Source organism: Maniola hyperantus, chromosome 4 (genome assembly GCF_902806685.2).
Source record: "Maniola hyperantus chromosome 4, iAphHyp1.2, whole genome shotgun sequence".
Taxonomy (NCBI): Eukaryota; Metazoa; Arthropoda; class Insecta; order Lepidoptera; family Nymphalidae; genus Maniola; species Maniola hyperantus.
In genome coordinates, this window is record NC_048539.1 from 10,528,909 (window position 1) to 10,551,330 (window position 22,422).

Below are 22,422 nucleotides of genomic sequence, written 5' to 3' on the forward strand. Positions count from 1 at the left end.
GAATACCATGATACGAAACTTTGTATAATGATGTCATCTTTGAAAAAAAACGAAAACGGACTCAAACATAATATAAACCCACGAATGTATAAACCGCAATGAATCACACAAATCTAGATTTCGTCCCCTTTGACATCTCACGAACGTTCTGAAATCCCAATACGATTTATCCATTGTCATTATATGTAAGAGCACATAATGGTAGTGGTAGTAGAAGATAATATAACGTCGGTGCTTAGGTGAAACGCTCATGAATTATTTAGAGGTGTATTTAACCGCACCTATAGCGGTTTATCTTTGAGATATTATCCTTGAAAGTCTTTCATATTTTCCCTGAATCTTAATCTATCAATCTTTTTAATAATTATCTAAATATGTAAAAGGAATAATTATCTGAATATATAAAAGGAAAAGGTGACTGGCTGACTGTCTCACTGAGTGACTGACTGATCTATTAACGCACAGTTAAAACTACTTGACGGATCGGGCTGAAATTTGGCATGCAGAGGGTTTTTGAAAATTCAACGTCTAAGGGTTGAAATTTGTGGAGTTCACGCGGACGAAGTCGCGAGCATAAGCTAGCAATATTATAAATGCGTATGTCTGTCTGCTAGATTTCACGACCCATCCTTATAATCGATTTTGACGAAATTTCGTATGTACTCCAGGGACGACGACTGACGGGCTACTTTTTATCCCGGAAATTCAAAGATTTTTAGATACTCCAAATTCAGACGAAGGAAGTCACGGGCATCATCTAGTATTCATATAAAAAAAGACATTGACTGACATAACAACATACAGCACAAAAAATCATTAGGTCACTTGAGATTTTACACGGAGGTTTTCTTTTTGAATAACGTCTAGGTATTCCCAGTCCTGTCTTAGGAGTGATTTTGAACAGAATCTTCATAAAAACTTCTCGGGAAAATCTACTGACGTACCTATGTATAATTGAAATGTAATGATTAAAATTACGTTTAAATGTAATGATATAATTAATAACGTTACCTTATATTACGGTACTCAAGAGCTGTTAAAACTCTAACGGAAGACTTCACAATGAAATAACCAAACCCTCACGATTGAATTGTTTCATCACACTATTCATGTCGATAATAACGTATTTGGTCATTCAAATCTCGTGGTGTGTGACAAAAAAAAACAATCAACACAATAGAAATCCTTTCATATCCAAAGATCGATTCATCGAATACTGCCATTGATCATATTGTTACTCCTACTTCTGCCTCCAAATACTTAAATGTCAGCTGAGGACTACGACGAAGTCAAAAAAAGTGCTTTTATCTCATTTTGCCTGGAAAAAGTTATCTTAAGTAAGACAAGCTAAGTCTGGGTCTAATTTTGACCAGATTAGGTTAAGCGGAAAATTAACAGACCAGCAAATCGCATTTAAAATATTAATACATAGATGGGTATGGATTATTATTACTTAGGTACTAGGTTTTGCCTGTTTTACTCTGTATGTATTGTGATACAAATTGCATCCATCGAGGCTTGCATTGCCTGCCAATGCCAAACACGGTCCATTGGGTTTGGTCACAAACGCCGCCATGATAATTTCGATAATGCACTTAAACCGGGCTTGTTCAGTTCCAATAATACATATAACAATAGATCGTTTATCGTTTATTTGCATAATACATACATGCAAACTGGATTATCGTCTATATGCAATTCTCAGGCTCAGGCTCCTAAAATAAAATTGCATATAATGGCCAAATAGTAAGTTTTGAAACAGAAATTAATGAGATTTTTAAATCTCATCCTATGATATCATCATGACAGGATACACTTAGTATCGCGGCAACCCCCTGCCAGACACCGTTAAACTTATGAAGAAAATATAAAAAAATACACTTTATAGGTACTTTGACGTAAGATTTTTTTACAGCTTTGTTATCTCCTGTGTAGATAACAGGTGATGGGTTCCAAACTTCATAGTCGTTGATCGTTCCTCCCCGTGTTGGGGACAATACGCATACAAACTTTTATAAAATAACGAAGGTCTAGCCCTCCCGGCCTCTTAGTCCAATATATAAGTACATTTAATTAGTTAATTATAGTCCTGACCTAGTCAAAGAAAAAAAGCATTCTTACTTTACTTACTGGTACAATACCTAGTATGAATTTTTCTGTCGTCGTTCGAACGTCGTGATTTGAAACGTCTTGTACAAAGGTCGATGAACTATAAGCTCTCCGCGACACCGTAATTAAACCTTTTTTGTGCCCTTTCTTCTTTGAATGGGACAATAATATGTAATCGTTCAGTCCCCTCGCACGGCGGCCATTAGCTCAATAATTGTTGATTGTTATAGTACAATATTTGACGGTAGAGATAGCCTTACATACACTTATGAGATATTTATTATTACTTCTTTGCTTACTACTGTACTTCTAACAATTAGTCTACTTTTTCTAATTTTTGCGAATGTAAACTATTTCATCAGCATCATCACCAACCTATCGCTGGCTCAGTACTGAGTACTGGTCTGCTCTCAGAATGAGAAGGGTTTGGCCGTAGTTTATCACGCGCGCTGGCCAAGTGCGGATTGGCCCACATCTTTGATAACATTATGGAGGCAGTCATGCAGATTTCTTCACGATGTTTTCATTCACCGTCTCTACTTCGAGTGAAGGAATTTTTCGATTGACGTTATAACGAAATTTTTCATCAGCTTTTACAATGATATCATTGTTTCTTTTAATTTAAAGTAGTAAGGTACTCTAATCTATAATCATTTATTTTAAAACATCAAAGGACCTTTTTTAATGTGGGTAGGTAGGTACATTAGCACAAATCTAGTATGGATTTACAAATGTCCTGATTTAGCGTCAAGTTTTTTAATTTAAAAGCTTACCTACACTCAAGGTTCAGATTTTTTTGTGTGGGTGCAAAATCATTATTCCTACTTTGTACAATATGTTAAAGATTACACAAAGATACCACAGTGTAAATACTCTATCAATGATAGTAGGTACAAAGCGATTGTATGGGCGGTGTATGGGTGGTATAATTCGGTCTTCTGTTCTCGTAGGTATACCTATTGATGTATTGGTATTCAAAGTATGCTCAGCATAGACGCATCGATCTGACCTTTGCAACTCCAGCTATGCTTCAATCGTTGGTGAACGATGGTATTTGCGGGGTTAGGCTTAGGAGTCTATGACGACCGAAATGCTTAGAAACATCCCTCAAGTTTATGTGTTGAGTATTGAAGGTTCGTAAATCGTAATATTATTATAACAAAACATTTTTCTATTAAAATGCATATGTTTTATTACATTTTATTAGCTGATTCTCGCAACTTCGTCCGTGTGGATTTAAGTTTCTAAAAATCCTGTGAGAACTCTTTGATTTTTTGTTATAATTGCTATATTTGAAGCCCTTCGGACACTAATAGTTGCTAAAAAATCAGTAATTCTGGTAACTGACTCTTAATAAAAACCTACCCCATGAAAATCGTATGATATGGCGCTGAACTGGTCAAAATAATAGAGCTTGTTCCTAGCCTTAATTCGACTTGGTTTAGGTACCTAGCTAGAGATAAGAGCAGACCTTATTTAAATACCGGTAAAATCTAGGTCATTTTATACTACTGTGAATAGCGCTAGACTAGTTTTTGGGTCACTGGTTTTTGTTATTTAGCTTGAAATCGTGCGGAAAAATCCCGATTTTTCAATGTTTTACATATCATTGCGACGTAAAGGTACAAAATTTTGCATAGGTACAAAATAACTGCTCAGTCGTGAACCACGCAAACTATACCATGTAGGTATAAATTAAGCTTCGGACTTCGGCTCTGTCCACGTTTGGAATCACCATCATAGCTAGCTTTACTGGAAGTAGCTTAAGTAGCTTAGCGTAGTTCAATTTAAATATTAACCAATGAAACTCAATGAAATTTTGTCGTTATAGAAAAATATATTTATGTCTGTGGTTTTCCATATTTCTCAAAAAAGGTGTAGTTTTAAAATTACACGGGCATTTAAACATACTTTATGAGTCAGCATAACTTTAAAACTACACATTTTACGGAAATCTGTACAGACACAGAAATTTGTATTCAGAACTAGCTGCCCCGGCGAACTTCGTACCGCCACAGTCGATTCTTTTTCAGGGTTTTTTTTTAAATTTTTCTCTCCATAAGAACCAACCCCGTACTTCAAGGAATATTATGAAAAAAGAATTAGCGAAATCGGTTCAGCTGTTCTCGAGATTTGCGATCAGCAACACATTCAGCGATTCATTTTTATAATAGAGATGTGTCTACAAAATTTCATCGAGTTTAATTGGTCGTTAATATTAATCGTTTATATGGAAAGCGCTAAGAATGCGCTAGGATTATCTACTTCTCATAATAGCTTTACTTGCCTCATGCAGGAAAAATTTAGAACAAGTTAATTTAAGAATTGAAATAAACATCAACACCATGACCAATTCATGTAAAAACGGAACTGGAATATAAAGTTAAGTGTTTAAAACAAATATGAAGTGAAATAAGTGTGATATTAATTAAATTAAAAATAATAAATCAACAATGGGCAATACGAATTCGGGGCAAGGTCATCATCGACAAAACAGTAAAAGCAGAAAATCCCGGAGTTTACCAACCTCGCCAGAAGTAAGAAGGTAAGTAACCCCCGAATACGGAGAAACATCTTAGTATTTGCCGTAGGTATTTTTGGCGTTTTGACCATAAACTTAGTGCCAGAAAAACAAATAACATTTGACAAATTCTGCAGTACAAAAGAACTTCAGTATTTAGCATTGACTTACCTTTTTATCTGTATATCAACTTCTTCAAGGCTGCAGAACTGATTTTAGGTACACTGATCGCAAAACAAGTAAATAGTCCAATCTGAAGTTGCAACATGGCAGTTTGCACATGTAATAGAATACGGCTTAAAACTCAAGTTCAGCTGAGATCTGTTTTTGGACAATGCGTAGTCATACGCCTCGTGTTCAGATTGACCACTTCTTTAGCGCGCACTGTACCACGTATCTTTTTCTGTCAAAAAATAAGATATCATCTATTTTCATTTTCGAAAGCGTCATGGCATGGAAAAAAATTCCTAAGATAATTTTGAAATCATAATCATCTAATGAATGTGATAACTCGAGAGCTCAGAATAGTTCAGCACATCAATTATCACGAATGCCCTTCAAAGAGAAACCCATAAGCAAACAATATCCAAACGAAAACATATCCACCACCTCATTTCGTGACCAAGAGCTCTTTGTTAAGTCTCAACAACATTGGAGTGAAAATAGGAACACCTAGTTCACTTAGCTCAGCATTCTAAAAATATCCAAGCCTGATTTAAGTCACAGTTCGTCGATCTTTACGAAGCATATCATCAATATCGTAAAAGAGAAATAATCTTTGATCTCTCTCGACGTGTACCTTGTATGTAGTAGGTACAGGCTAAACAATGAACAGGGCTTTGCCTTTTATAGCGGTGAATTAAACTTTGTCGGAGATTCTTAAGATCTCGGAGCAACTAACTTTTTAAAGTTTAACATTTACTTTGTATTAAGTAGTTTGTTCAGTATTTCTTATCCTAAACGTGCTTGTTTAGGATAAAACAGAACATTTAGTGGTTTTAATTGTTATTTTGAGCGGTTTTCTTATTTTTCAATGCTCTTTGCTTATGTTGATTTTTATCTCTATAATTCTTTGGTTAAATTAATTTTAAGTGGTAACATAGGAAAACTATTTTTTTATTGCTCATCAGATATTTACTTGCGTTTATCGTGTTAAGATTTTTCGTAGGAAGGGCTCGTAACTCTTGAAAGTTTCAATTATTTTATTTAATAATAAAAATAATCCGTGTGACTTCTTCGGCGTGAATTTAGTTTTTTTGAAACCTGTGGGAACTCGATGATCTGAACCAAATTTCGTCAAAAATGGTTTAGCAAAAAGCTATGCTAACAGTCGTGAAAAGCTAGCAGACAGACAGAGACATTAACTACAGAAGTACGTTCGGTTAAGTTATCGTCATTGTACCTACTAGAAAGCTTATAATTACTTGGCAGTCGGTTTTAATTAAGTTTACCTACTTGTTAATTTTAGTCGATAAAATCCATGGTTTCACTAGAGTAACGTCGTTGAAAGCTCCATTTAATTTAGGCTAGGCCATTGTGATATGACAGTGTCATTTTCGAGCGGCTCTCGGAAATTGCACTCACGCGTGACCTCTTTGATATTGGTATTTCAAAATGAAAATGCAGTGTTTATTACTAGCCTAATTTACATCATTTATATAGGGAATAAACATTATTTTGCATACTAGCAAAACTTAAGTAAAATATGGGAACAATATAAAATACCCAATTAAAAATCCTGCTACAAGTAGCTAGATACTTTAACCACCCAAATAATTTGTAGGTACATAGATAGGTTTAAAGAGTTAGTTTTCTTAAAAAAGAACAAAAGTTCACTTACTTGCATGAGAAACAATCTAACTATAAAATATTCTGCAGAATAATAGGTATAGTTTTTAAGTAGGAAATTAAAACTCACAAACGTATGTGGTAATACGATCAAGCTGGCAAATCTAGTGTGTCGTAGGTATAGTGCAGCATACTCAGGTAATACAGAAGAACCATTTCACAAACTTTCGTGTTTTATCAAACATCTCCATTCCATGAGTGAATGAACATCAGCTCTAGTAGCATAACCGTTTTACAGATTATTATCATACGTTTGTAGATCATCATCATCATCAACCGATAGACGTCCACAGTAGGTCTCTCGTAAGGACTTTCACATGCCACGGTCTTGCGCCGTCTGAATCCAGCGGCTCCCTGCGACTCGCCTGATGTCGTACGTCCACCTAGTGAGGGGTCTTCCAACGCTGGGCTTTCTGGTGCGAGATCGCCATTTCAGCATCTTGGAACCCCAACGTCTATCGTTTTTCGAACTAAGTGCCCTGCCCATTGCTACTTCAGCTTCGCCATCCGCTCAGCTTACAAAAGCTTTAATATTGTCAAGCTTACATTTGACATACGGCATGTTATATAATAGTTCTGCATGTCCATAATACTCCAGAGAGCGTGACAGACTCAATTTCCGAGCCGGACCGCCCCGGAAGTCCCCGTCACGCGCGATACCGTTGCGTTGGTGAACTTTAACGAAAACGTGGACTAATTCGAGCTTCTCTTGTTGAATATTAATACTGGCTTTTGTCCTCCGACACTTGAAACAAACCCGCTTTAAAGTTTGCTACACACAATGTGTAATTAACATCGATATGTTGCGACGGAAACGTGTCCAACTTTTAGCAGACTCCTAATAATATTGTGTAATACAAGGCACCAGAGGGCTAGGAACGTGGCCCATCCATGCCTTGGAGCTTGTTAGACTCGTGCAAGAGGTCACCCCCAGCAAACGTAATTTGGTCAGTCCAACGACGGCCACCAAGCAGAATTCGCGAATGGTCATGAAGTGAATAAAAAATGCCCTTATAAACATCGTGCTGACTACGACCGCACTGCTAAGAGGGTTACCAAGAAGAAGAAAATGTTATGTAGGAATAAGAACTCTATGAAGGGAGTCAGTAGCAGAGTGCGCTTCGTAGTCACGCTGCAAAAACAGACTGACGTTGCTGTCGCGTTCCGCAGTATAATGTTCTTCATACAGTTCCCTGCATTTTAGGTATGACGTCCTGCCGTGCCGTGCAGTTGCAACTTATAGTGGCGCATCGTTGCCGTTGAACTTTGGTGTATCTGAACCTTAAGAATATAATTAATGAGAAAAATATTGATACACTCTGGGTTATAGTTTGGGTACAGTTGAAGCAAGCCGTGCTTATGAAAAATACGATCAAGCTTTTTTAACTCGGAGAAGTAATTTAGTAAGATGTTATAATCTTTCGAGGGTTTCTTTGGATTCAAGGTCTTAATTACAGCTGCACAAAAAATCAGGACGTCTAGACCTCGAGAGTAATCAATGAGGTATAAAGATATTAATATGTAGGTTGTTGCACCTCCACTATAGGAGACGCAAAATAATCTTTATGAAACGTAAACGCTTAGAAGTGTATATAATTGAGAAAGTCTAGCGTCAAGTACGTACCAGTATTCAGATAGATTTCCGAGTAAGTGGTCAGATATTCTTGCGCTCGATGTAAAATCAGGAATATTTAAGGCGCATGTATCAGCATTAGTTTGTGTTCAATAAATAGAGAATAATTACTTACCATAGTCATATTATACCCGATACCGTATAACCAGTGGCGTGCACGGAGTTTGAAGCTAGGGTAGGCATTAGTTAGGTAGGAACCTGTTTACTGGCAGGTCATAATGAAAAATATGCATTGAGCTTACAACTGGGGTAAGCAGTGCATTTATGCCTCTATGACCTGCACGCTACTGCGTATAACTACTTAAAATTATAGGCACACCCCACAACATTATCTACTCCACCCGCACGCATGTTGTAGGTACCTATCTTACACAAAGCATGTCAAAATGACATAGCCCATTATTTGAAATTGCCCTTATTATGCGATACAAACCTTTGATCACAAATGGACTTGGTGAAAACAATCGTAAGTGAAGAAAAATATTAGTTAACTCCCACGATCACGGGCCCATTAAGTTTTGTTATCATATACCTAAATCATAACAAAACATCATATAAAATGTTATCACTAGAGATTATAGATTATAGTCTTTAGTTAGGTATTATATTAAGTAATACTTATACATTGAGTGCCTACCTACCTACTTTCTCAATAATAAAATTAAATACTATATGATGCCCGCGACTTCATCGGCGTGAATTTAGTTAATAATAATCTGGTGCAAACTCTTATTTTCCTGGATAAAAGTATCTACCTACCTACTTGATGTCCGTCTCAGAAACGCGAGCTACCAATCTCTGTACAAAATTTTTCTGTATCTACATATATCTATCTATAGCTAGCTAGGAGGGAAAAGGGGAATATTATAAGACAACTAATCAAACATGCCTAATAGGTATTATATTCTATAAAATAAAAAAGTAATAATAGGTATAATTATTCCGTATTGCATTATCCACAATGAATTAATTAGAGAAAGAATAAACCTTTTAGACCGCAGAGCGTAGTAAGTGCCGAAATGTTGAAATCGTATCATAAACAGTTTAAAAACATATTTTTAAACTTATAAAAATTAAATACGATAGATAGATAGATGCGACTACACAGATTTTATTTTGTAGGTTTGATTTTCGTACTTTTGGAATGAAAAAAAGTTTGTGCTGATACAATGAAAGCTTATTGATTAAGTAGCGACATCTTGTGAGTAGTAGCAACATTAGGTAGGAAAAAGCGCAAACGCAGTATTCTACACCTTCTGCACCTGACGGATTGTGAACGTGTCGAACTTTGCAACATGACGACATTGCTATGAACTGAAATTAGGTGTAGAACACTAAAAAGAAATTTAATTTCAAGCTGTTCGATTTCCTATATTTTAGCGTTTAAACTAGTGAGTAAGATCATTACCCATACACCATGTTCGCATTGGTTTATTGGTTTGTCCTTCAATCACGACGCAATGGAGCAACGGATCGGTGTGATTTTTTGCATGAATATTATAGTTAAAGTAACATAGGTAGACTCCTTTTTATCTCGGAAAATCAAAGAGTTCCCATGGGATTTTAAAAACCTGAATTGCGTGAATTCAGGTTTCAGGAATTCAGGGGACGAAGTTGCGGGCATCAGCTAGTCCTAAATAAATAAAATTTTACATGTTTTTATTTTCATTCAATTTATTTACGAAGCTTTTCAAGTAAGTACCTACCTACCTTTAAATTGATCTCAACTTCAATATTGCCATTTCCACTTTCAAATTGTATAGTTTTTGCAATCTTATTAGGTATTGCAATCTAATTATTTACAAGTAGGTATAGAGTACCTAGGTATTCTATAATTCATAAAAATGGCGATGGCGCTATTCCTAATTTAATAAAAAAGCAACTATAACAAAGCTTTTAGGTTTGTAACTTGCTATATTTTACTTTTGATTTAAGACTATAAGTTTTCGACTTTATCTTAGGAAAATGTCCAAAACTTCTCAGACATCAATAGTTTATATGAAAGCTCACTTATAGCCCAAGAACCTGTAGGGAATTTTGAAGAGGAGTCTGACCTGACCTATGTGGTAGGTTTTGAAAAGCTAAAATTAAATGTTGCGACTCTTCTGCGATGCCTAATTCTTATTAAGAAATACCCAGTACTACCTTCCAGCTGTTTCTAAGGGGCTCACAAATTGCGAGTTTCGAGTGGAATAGTAGTGAGCTGGCGATGGGTCGATGATGATGATGATGATGATTGGTAATTTGCCTCGATTGTATTGTATTAGGTACTATTCCAGCGGCTCGATTACGGTAGAATGACAGCTACAATGTCACGATCGCATTCACCTCTGATTGGTAGACGCTCGCCTCGCTGACTATTAGCTACAATGCATTGTTGCAACAAAACTAGCATAAATTCAGCCAATCACAACTATTGCGATTGTAATAATGATTGATGCAGGGTTTCCGGAATCGACCTTCACAATTCAGAATTGAAATTATTTATTTTTAAAATTGGTACAGAAAACTTTAATGTAATAAGCGAGGTATCTAAAACTATCTCATCCATAAGGCCATAATGGTTGCCAGTCACAAAACAACTGATAGGTTGAAAGTATAATGCTGTTGTGGGATTTATTCTTCTCTCCATTGCCAACATGGAAACTTGGGTAAAAAGATGATAAATATTAGGACTGTCGAGCTGTCTGATGACATTACAATGTAAGCTAGCGGAGCTCCTTATTAGGACATGTTGTGATAGGTAGCTAGCTCCTACTAGGGTAACAGAAATAATAAGGCATTCGTCTTGTTCACAGGCAGGTGTCAGTGCTGCAGACATCGATACCTCTGCCGGCGTCGGCCGCGGCGGTACGGAGAGCGCCACCGGACAAACGACCGCTTCCTGCTACCCCAGTGCATGGTAAGAAAAGTTTTTCATTAAATTAATCATTTTACCTTTACTTAATTAAATTCGTATTATACCCATTTCAAATAAACATACTTAGATTACATATATTATAAATACCCCAGCTCTTATGAAACTATATCTATTGGCAGTTTTACAACTTATTCAAAAATAGAGTGCTCATATTTAACATTTGTACTTTAGAATTTAGATACAACTTGTGTAAGTTAAACTTAAACAGAGGATGCTCTGATCGTTTACGAGAATTCTTAACACTTATAATAAAAAAACGAATACTATAGGTAGGTACTCAGTAATAATAACATACCTACTTACTTTCTAATGTTGAGTTAATATCACGCCAAAAACTTCCAGAACTCAAATTTCTAGCGCTTAAGTACGTACAAGAAGACTCGACCTCTGTTGCAATGAGTCAAGGACAGTAAAAAGTTGGGTGGATTAAATTAGAAGCTCAAAACGAAGAGAGTTGAAGAAGATTAAAAACTTTGATAAGTAGTCGAACTTGAACAAAACAAGAGCAGCGAGCCCTACTCAATCTCTATATATTTTAAATTTTAATATTTCAATATGTAGTTAGACACGTAGACACCTAAGTAATACAACATGATTCACAAAGCTCATTGCGTGCCGTGACAAATGGGGCTTGGGTACAAACAGACTTGCAATAATAGTGCTTGTAGCTAACACGTGTAACATTATCAAATAGATATAGGGCATACAGCTGTACAATGTTTAGATTAATGCCTCCTTGTAAGCTTTCTGTTCGAAAATATTGAATTTTTAAATTCTTGATTGAAATTATGCAGTCAGCATTGTTGAAACTGCAGATAGTTGAAGTTGATACGAATGAATGTACTGATCAATAAAGCACTAGCGGGAGCGTGGAATTCTTAATACGCTCTGAACGCCAGGCTAGCTAACTCCTCATATAAGCGAAATATCAATGACTAACTTTACAGTGCCTTAGACCCACCAGTGGAAAAAAGCGGTGGGACATGTCATCAGCCTATAATATAGAACCTGTAAGCTTGGTTTATAAAGGGTGTGCTTTATATAGAAGTGTCGTAAGCGAAGACGTGGCTCAGATATTATAAGGTCTCTTCCATAGTCCAAATATGGCGCTAGGTAGGTACAGTCCGCGACAGGTTGAGATGGCAAACGGGATATGAGGCGAGGGAACGCTCCGCACAACCGTTCGTCACCCGCGCTCGCCCGGACCGGGTTAGCGCAGGGGCTGTGCGAGGCGTTCACTCCTCGATTGCCATCTCGACCTGTCGCGTACTATAGATATAGGTACTTACAAGGGGAGGTGAGAATCCATCACATCGTCGTCGTTGTCAACCGACAGACGTCCATGGCTGGACGTGACAACTCACCGAAAAAATGTGCAATAAAATAACCGTAAACGCTACCACTCCGTTTACGGTAGGTATAACAAATAAAAGCATTGCAATCCTAGACTTCAATTTATTAGTCGAAGACCGGCACTCCGTAGAGATCACTCGAACTGAAAACGAGATCGAGAGGAACAACATACCTAAAGCTTTATTCACTTTTCCGCTTATCCAGATAAGTGGAGAACATCATCCATTTATCGCCGGCCATAAATGTAGTGGTAACCGAAGAGTAAATCCGAAGACTACCTATAACCCAAGGGTAGCGTTCAAACTTTCAGTCGTTATACCTACTTGCAGCGACTTCTATAAATATTAAACTGAACACTTTTCCTTGCATGTATATTATACCTAAAGAAAATTCTGTATACCAAAATAAAACTCTGTGGGTACTATAGAGTATAACTATTAGATATTACGTAGGCCGATACGCTTAATTAACAAATTATTATCAAACAGCGATAAAAAAGCTTTCACGCGACTACATATATGACGCGAAAATTGTATAGTACCGTCGACTTATTGTTTTTCGTAAAACTTTCACGTACATAATATCAATAGGATATATCCATTAAAATAAATTGACACTTGTCAATAAAATTATGATCACAGTCACTTGTTATGACTCTCACGAGTCACTGAATGAAAATAATCTTAGGATTCGTTTAGCGTTCAAACGATCGTGTGCTGAGTTGATGCCTCACCAGGCAGATGCATCGTCAGTTAATGTGCACTTCTCGAAGAGGGCACTCTTCTGTTGATTAATTTAAAAAGCTAACTTATTAACTTAATTAAAATTAATTAAAACAGTGCTAATAAACTTTAATGCCTATTACCGATAGTGTAACATAGAAAATAAAAGTAAGAAAGTGGTATCATTAGAAATACGTTTCACTTTTGATAAATAATCGCCAATAGATTTGAAAAGTTTTGTTTACTACCGAAAAATAAAAAAATAAAAGTTTTTGGGTGATTTTAACTACTCCTCATAACTTGTGTTGGTCAAAAGTTAAATTGAAATGATTATAGTGGCGTTGGAATTTTAGGTCATCAAGCTCAAGATGCCCCGTGCTGATTCATCGCTTTCTCCAGACAAATTTCTTACTCATTAACAAGTAATTATTATGGAGAGTTACGCACAATTAGTATCACATTTCCTCAATTTACATTAGCGGTTTAAAAGCAAAGGTACCTTGGGGTACCTAAGGGGTTATTTAAAACAACTTTTGTTTATATATATAACATTGGTAGAGTCCATAGTTGCGATTGCCTTAAATTGATCTAGTTAAAGTTATATTGACTAATTACTTTAAACTTTAAAGCAGTCAAATTATAAAACATAATTTATAGGCTGTCACATTAAATTGGCGACCATGTCAAAGGTACCCAAGTATACGGCGCAACGCACACCAGCGGAGTTAAGACACGTAATTTTTCTTGATAACTACCTACTTAAACCAAGCTTTATTTACTTTGTCGGTGGTGCCGGCGGGTGCCCAGCGCAGCATGCGTCCTCCATGTTCTCTTTTCATAGTAGGTATACTTACCTATTTCAATTTGTAACCCTATTTTTTTTTTTTTTTTTTATTCATTATGCTTGACCACAATCACACCTGATGGGAAGTGATGATGTGGCCTAAGATGGGACGCGTTTACCTAGAAGATGCCTATTCACTCTGATATAATCCGTCTGTCGTACATGTACCGTGCCGTATATGTAACCGTGTATAAGTCGACCATAAAATTGGTTTACCGTTTTTGACAACCAACCAATCCAGTAAATCAAAATTTCACTAAGACCAAGGCCTAGGCTTTTATAAATATATATTATATAGGTCTTGTAAGCGAAAAAAGACGCTGTAGTTTTATGACCTGCAAACGACATTCAACATAATATTATAAGTGGTAAACTAGTAAAGCATATTATTTTTATGGTCGATGTTATTCAAACCAAAGCTGTCAAAAAGACTCCACTCCACTTCGGCTATATGTGTTGGCCCTAACAAATAAAATTACGCAAACAAAAGTTAAGTAAAAAGTGCATTCATATTGATATAAGTGCCTACAGGAACACACCTAGCAACGCTAGATAAATTATAGGCATACACTAGTGGGTGACCCGTGATGTTAAAGTGATGGATCGGCGAATAAAGAACGGATGCTGGTCTCTTGATTGAGATCGTTCTGATGACGCAGGACTTCCTTCTGCAACTCGCATTCTCAATAAGCACTTTGTACAAGTAGTGATAGTCCAGTAATGTCCAGTAATGTTTCAATAAAATTAACCTTATGCATACAGCATTACGGTTTAAAATAATTGAGCATTTAATCGTAAATATCTTTAACGCCCAATCTTTTTGTTTATACCAGTTGTAATATAAATATTATGCTTTCAAATATACAAATAATAATGTGTGATAAAAACGAATAAAGTAGTAGAAATAAATATCTAATTAGACAGTGGTGCCATAGTTTTAATTTAGGTAGGTATTAGGTTCGTGGGAAAAGGCATATAATAGGAACAGAATTAAAGCATTGAGATAAAAACATTGAATTTCTCAGTAACCCTTATTTAAAGTTAATGCAAATGATATAGGGACTGATGAAAATCAATAACAGAATAATTTATGGCTCGACCGCATTGTCTTTCTAATGTACCATATTGGGGGTCGTATGAACCGTGTTCATATGCATGACGTCAATTATTATTACTTTTTCGACATTGTGTGGATCAATATGGACAACCAATTTTAGAAGGCCCTCTATAGTCAGCTGACCACTGACGCTCGCATTGATAAATTGGAAAGGGGCATAGGGTACAAGGGTTCAGAATAATTGGTAATGATAACATACTAACTTTTACTGTGCCTTGCTATTAGTACTTAGGGACCACGGTGAGGGCCACCCGTGTTGTATTGAAAATATTTGATCATACTTATCTTCAAAATTGACAGGGTAATGATAAATATTATTTAACTCGTGATAACCTATAAGACCTTGCGTCTAATGGAGGGATTTAAATTTTTATCATTTATTTGGTTCCAGGGGGCAAGAGCGGTCTGTCAGCAAGTTCTAGTCGATCAACAAGTCCACTTGGTCAAGGTGCTGTCAGTTTTATACCACGAGCGCCAAACTCATCATCAGGGTTCGTATTATTTACTATTGTAGCGTAAAAATTCAAGTCAAGAATTGAATTACTCATGCAACCATCCATAAAATCCATCCATTCATTCATCGATAGAATCCATTCATCCATAAAACTGTATGCGATCACTTTTGGAAAGGTTTAATTTTGGAAAGTGCGCCACCACACATGTCATCGCCACAGTCTTCCTCATCCACCCATTTCCTGGGTCGTCAATATAACGGGCTGGAGGTCGTCCTATACGGTGTTTAACTGGTACACGGTTTCCACCCCAGAACACTTCTGCCCCAACGGCCTTCAGTTCTGTGATATGATACTACAGGCTACTTCGGCTTAGTAATTAATCCTTGCAATGATTGATCATAGTTTTAGATACCGAACGAACTATGCTTATTTTTTTAGGGTAAATTAGGCTAAAACGTATCTTACGTTTTAGTGGTAAAAAAATAATCGAACGTATTATATTGTTTCAGATCTCGGCCCAACTCATCGTTACTTGCACCTGGCAGTAAAATACCCTCCACCTTAGCTCAACCTCAACAACATTCTCAAAACACAAATAGTCAGAATGGAACACCAACGAAACAGTCCATGCTAGATAAATTAAAACTTTTTAATAAAGATAAAATTAGTAATGAGAAGCAAAGTAGTAAAAGTACTGCAGTATCAAAACGCACTAGTTCCTCGAGTGGTTTCTCTTCTGCTAAAAGTGAGAGATCTGATTCTAGCTTAAGCCTAAATGAATCTGCGAATGCCACAAATACGCATATCAAATCATCTAATCTAATAGGACCTAAGAGTATAAGACAACAGAATGATACTTTATCTAAAGATAAATCAAGTAAAAATGTGAAAAAATTAGTTAGTTCAAAAGTAGTTAAAGAATCCTCCTCAAACTTAAGTAAATCAAACGCTAAGTCAAATAGCAATGAAAAATCAAGAAATAGTCCTAAATTACCAGCCCGAGATACTAAACTATCGGCACCCAAAACTGCTAGTAATACAAAATTAAATCAATTCGATGATCATTGTAGAAGTTCTAAATCAAAAATTGAGTCGAAAATGGTCAAAGTGTCTGGAAGTCAAATGAAGCTTAACGATCAACGAACAGAAAATAGTATGGACTTTAAGACCTATGAAAATACAAAAAACCAATCCAATCAATCGCAGTCTCCCTCACCGTCAAGTGTACCAACTCTACCATTACAAAATCACACTGGAATTCCTAAGCCAACTGCTGCAGTAAAGGGAACATCGAAGATATCAAAAGATGAGAGACATAACATCATACATAAAAGCACAAACAGTCAATTAAGTCCAATACAAAGTAATTCTAGTTTAAATTCTACAAACAATGTAAGCGCTCTTCCATTTTCTAGAGAACAATCTAACTTGAGTAAAGAAGTGTCACAGAAACAAACGCTAGCAGTTTCTCCGATGCCTGTTTCTAACTCGGGTAATCAAAACCCTACGTCTCAAATGTCAGAAAGTTCTCATTCAAATTCCACTCACAGCACGACTGGACAGCAATCAAATTCCAGTGACGGAAGTGTCATATACCGACCATCTAGTGAATCGGGTTCAGAAATATCCAAAAGTAGTAATATGGCAACTAATAGAAGATTAGATATGAATACGACGTACATTAATGATGTCATAAATGAAGCTGAAATATCAGAAAAAGAAGCAGCCCAGAAAAGATTGCTCGACAGACCTGGTCCTAGGCCAATATTTGATCTGAATAAAACATTAACAGAATATGACAAAAACGATAGTCGCTCGAGTACTCCTACACACTGTCGAGATAATTCTCTTGGAGATGATGAAAATCCATTGATGAATGTATTACCTATGAGGCCTTTATTGCGAGGGTATAACAGTCATTTAACTTTACCAATGCGAACTACTGGTTTAGCACAAAAAAACATTCCTGGATATCCACATCACGCAAACACCGTCAAAGCAAATTTCGGTCGGGAAAACATGGGATTGCGTGAGCGTATGAATTACGGTCCCGGTTTTTCTAACCCCGACTATTGCGACCTTGATATCGCCTCTGGCTATATGTCAGATGGTGATTGCCTGAGAAGGATAAACGTAAACGAGATGGATTGTGGGCGAAATAATGATATAATGGATGGTTATATGTCAGAAGGTGGTGCTTCTCTATATGGAAGAAGAATAAACTATCAGCAGCCATCGCAGTTCCAGCTGGACGAAAGGTGAGTTTTATTTTATTTCTTAACTAGCTGCCCCGGCGAACTTCGTACCGCCTAACAGTCGATTCAAATTTTTAAAAAATTTCTCTCCGGAAGAACTTACTTCAAGGAATATTATTAAAAAAGAATTAGCGAAATCGGTTCAGCGGTTCTTGAGTTTTGCGATGAGCAACACATTTAGTGATTCATTTTTATATTATAGACTAGCTGATCCGCCCCGGCTTCGCTTGGGTGGAGTTTAGAAAACTGAGGGGGAGGTTGAATTAAATTTTTCTTTTCGTAAGAACCATCCTCGTACTTCAAGGAATATTATAAAAAAAGAATTAGCGAAATCGGTTCAGCTGTTCTCGAGATTTGCGATGAGCAACACATTTAGTGATTCATTTTTATATTATAGATTTAAAACTATTAACTTACGAAAAAACAATACTTTCTCACGTACAAAAGGCTAATGCTTTGTAAGCAAATATGTTGGATCAATATCCGTTATTTAAAACATTGTATTTCACAATCCACAAGTGGTCGGCCCGCCCTCTCACACCTTGTAAAGTTTTAACATCCCTAATGCCCCAATGTCTCCATGCATAATGTGTCCTAAACTTTATCTTACTCTATTGCGATTTGGGTATCGGTAAGATGTATTTGATGTTATGATTATAATAATTTAAGTATAGGAATTATTATGTGAATTTTATTTGTCATAATGACGATCATTCAAAAAAAAATTCCAAACTAATTCAAAATAGAGAAATGAGTAGGTAGATAATCTTAAATCAAAAGCTGCCGCAAGAGACATCAAACAATTGGTCTAATTTCACAAACTTGCGGTATTGTGTGGATGGTTTGTTAGTATTAGAGCAGCCGTGGTGTACCGACGTTCTCCCAATGAGGACTCGTATGGCGCACTCACACTGTCGCATCGCTAGGGGAGAGGGTGAGGTGGCCAAAATCGATACTCCTACGTCTCACACCGCTCCCCGCGCAACTATTTACCACGCCACGACCCTAACCACCCCCAACAGTATCGCACCATTCGGGACCTTACCGAGCACGGCATAAAACTCTACTTCCTCCGCGAGGAAACACAGTTTACGCTTTTTGAACAATTTTATAAATATCGCTTTAATGCTATAACTGCTATAAGTGTTTATATTTGCAGTCCAACTACAATTTATTCATTTCTAAAACTAAGTACATGTCCCGAAATCGGAAACGAAGAGATTGTTCACGTTAGACGAAATGTTAAAGAAACGATCTCAATTAATTAAATGATGGTGGCAGTCTTCAAACAAGACGATGTCGATTTTACTAGTATCGGTTTAAGTGATTATGTAAATGGACAAGGAAGTCTTTTGTGCGGAGTTGTGCTCTGCCGGTCCGACGGCAGCGGCAGTGCGGGTAGGGCGGGCGGCACTCGGCGCCGCGCACTACGGGCGTGCGGGCGCGCCGTACCGCCCGCGCTTCGATACGCACGTGACAAACTTTCCCGATTTTCTCTACGGAAAATGTAAATCTGTTACCGGCATCGATCGTCCCGTCGCCAGACGCACGCTCGAACTCGCCGATCACAGCTGGCGCCGCTGATCTGGACCGCGCTTAACAAAGACTTGACGGGAAAAGATCGTACCCCTCGCGAATCCTGTGAACCGCGGTTGATCGAATACTTCGTTGGTGTTACTTTGTGTTGCATTGGACCATAATAATATGCGCTGTGCCTTGTGTCGCTTGATCTAAAGCGGGAATTCTTCGGAAACAATTAGTTTGCTATATACATTTTTTAAATTAATGCTGTAACAATAATTTCGCGAACATTAGTGTTAGGATCAGTGTTGCCTTGCTATGTGTCTTCGCTTTGCTGTAGACGTTTAAATATACAACGGTGCTTGATGTTTTACTAGATGTAAATTCAAAAACATTATAACGAACAGTGTTATAACGAAATATAAACAGTGAATTGAAAATATAATACCTACTTTATCTTCGATTGAAGATGTTAACAACGTGATTGGTAAGAATTTTACTAAGTTAAATAATAACAATCATATTTTTATATGTATTACACATGAGGCATTAGCTTGCCGGCATCTGGAATATCGCGATGTCAATGTTTTGCGACATGTGGTCACCAGTCCTTAACTATTACTTAGCTAATCATGTCAAGAACAGCTATAGCTACCTATAGGAATTATAAGTTCTATAAACTGTTAGTTGGTACAAGGATCTTTTTTGATATCCATCCCATTGTTTCACGTTGTAGAAAATTCATTTACAGCAAAGTCGTTCGGCTTCGGGGCGATTGATCTAAGGTTATTAGTTCGGCATCTGTAAGTGTAAGGTTATGGTATGGGTAGGGGCGGAAATCCCTTTTTCGCCTCGAATTCAGTTGAATTGAAATTGTTAAGGTCGTCCACTTACTTTCTTATTTGAATTGGTTTTATTTCGTCTGCTTCATATTTATCCGTTCCGAATTAAGAATATCGACATTTTCCTCGGATCCACCTATGTGAATAGTTTTTCCTATCCAATTAGATACTTGTAAGTAATTTCAGTATAATAAAATTAGAGTGTTTGTGTTTTCTTGTAGAGTTTGATGCCCAGAAAAACAGTATGCTGCGAATTATTAAGTTGTTTAAAACCTTAAATCTATATCCTACAAATATTATTAAAGTGGATGTTTGGAATTGAAAGTTTATTACTCCTTCACTCTACAATGATTCTGGGGAATCTGAACTGATTTAGCTGAAATTTGGAAATTTGAAATTAAGAATTTGGCTTTTTATCTGTATTAAAGACTTAAACCACTGGGTCTATAGAATCTTGATCTACATGCATGTAGGTAGTAGACTGAAAACTCCCACTAAAAAGAATAATAAGTATAGTGCGTAGTACATAGCAAAATAATTTCTCCCGAACGAATCTGTAACGAGTGAGTAAACAATAAAAAGTTTGTACAATTTGTTCTACAATCTTGAAATAATTTTTTACTGCATTTGTAGTCCCCTCGTGTTTGAATTAACCAGTCAAAATAAGTTTGCATGTTTCAACGTGCATGCCCAAAGGAAACAATGTCTCCCGAACAAGGTCGGGTGTAACGATTAAATAAAAATGCCTTCCCCAAGCTTAAGCTATTAAAATTTTGTTTGTATATGTGCGTGTATAGTCAGTAAGAGTTGGGGTTCGCCAAGAGTGAATCATGAATTCGATTGTTTTGTTCAAGAGCTCGGTCTGCCGTATGCTCACAAAATCGACTAATATTTGCTTAGTTTCGAACCTTTGTTTATCTTATGGCAACAATAATGAATGTAGAGTAATTCCACAAAGATCTTTATTATTTTGGTATGATTTAACATTGTATCTAAGTAATTAATACCTGCTTGCTTCTCGCGACTTCGTTCACGTGGATTTAGGTATTCTAATTCATAAAGAGGATGTCCCAAAATCCATAGATCGGGTCTACGTTAAAGAGAAAAGAGTAACAAAGATATATCAAGTGTCTAAGGTCTAGACCGAACGGTTTGAGCTATACATCGATATTTATGTCAGTCAGATAATTTTTAATCTTTTAAATATATTGTGATCTAGTTTTTACTCATTTATCACTCACTCCTTATTGGCAAATAGACAATAGGTATTATTTTCTTCACTGTGTTACATTGTCTTGATAGTATTCTATTTTAAACGCGTTTACATTGCATTATTTAAATCGGATTGCTGAGCGACTGCTTTCTCGAGAACCGAAGTTCAGTACAATTCGATTCCCGAATAGTGGTAGGTAGGTAATGTATACCTATGCATTGGATAACATACGCATACAAGGACAATAATCAGATACCTACAGTTTTGGTCGCCAGGGTGGCGTAGATAAAGAAAGAAAACCGAATCAAAATACCTTAGATATAAAAGGAAAAGCTGATTGACTGATCTATCAACGCACAGCTCAAACTACTGAACAGATCGGGACGAAATTTGGCATGCAGATTGATATTATGACGTAGACATCCAATAAGAAACGATTTTTGAAAATTCAAACCCTACTAGAGCAAAAATAGAGGAACGATGAGAAATAGACTTCGTCCGCGTGAACTACACATTTCAATAAATATGTGTACTTAGTCTACGCGGACAAAGTCACGAGCAAAAACATTAGTTCTTGGATATGAATCAAGTGACAATCAACAAGCCTATATTTAGGTACACTACTATTATTGCACCAATCTATCGATAATACGAGGGATAATATCAGGGATCAAATCAGTAGGTACATGTAGTCGTATGTAGGGCTTCTTATGATTGTAGAGTTATGTCTGGATGGTTTAATACAATACTTTGTTTACCATAATTGTCTTGTGAATTGACGGAAGCTTTACAAGTATACACATAATATTACTTCTATAAATAATGTAAGAGAAGCTAACTGATGGGTATTGAATGGCAAGTCTATATTGGCATTCGATGCTACATTGTTACCTAATAAATCATATTTTGTCAGACTAAAATCTTTTTTTGAATAGCTAAGTAGCAGGCACCTGACTAATCACCAAGTCACTGTGCCATGAACACTGGCAGGTCCAGAGTAACCTCCAATTTTCCGCAGATTTACAAGTTATAGGGTGGTTGGGGTTGGTTCTTCTAGGACCACCATGGT

The 22,422-nt window shown here is 36.6% G+C and overlaps 1 protein-coding gene across 13 annotated transcripts in view; it reads left to right on the forward strand.

Moving 5' to 3' along the window:
* LOC117997230 (protein sickie-like) overlaps positions 1-22,422 on the forward strand; it is a 304,036-nt gene that overhangs the window by 198,670 nt on the left and 82,944 nt on the right. For 10 of the 13 annotated variants that reach the window (XM_069509867.1, XM_069509857.1, XM_069509858.1 and 7 more), the window contains 3 exons: positions 10,910-11,013; positions 15,459-15,558; positions 16,032-17,780. In XM_069509867.1, coding sequence (XP_069365968.1) covers positions 10,910-11,013; positions 15,459-15,558; positions 16,032-17,780 — 1,953 coding nt within the window. Of the gene's footprint in view, positions 1-4,405; positions 4,655-10,909; positions 11,014-15,458; positions 15,559-16,031; positions 17,781-22,422 lie in introns of all 13 variants that reach the window. The other 3 variants (XM_069509868.1, XM_034985470.2, XM_069509869.1) reach the window with 2 other exon arrangements.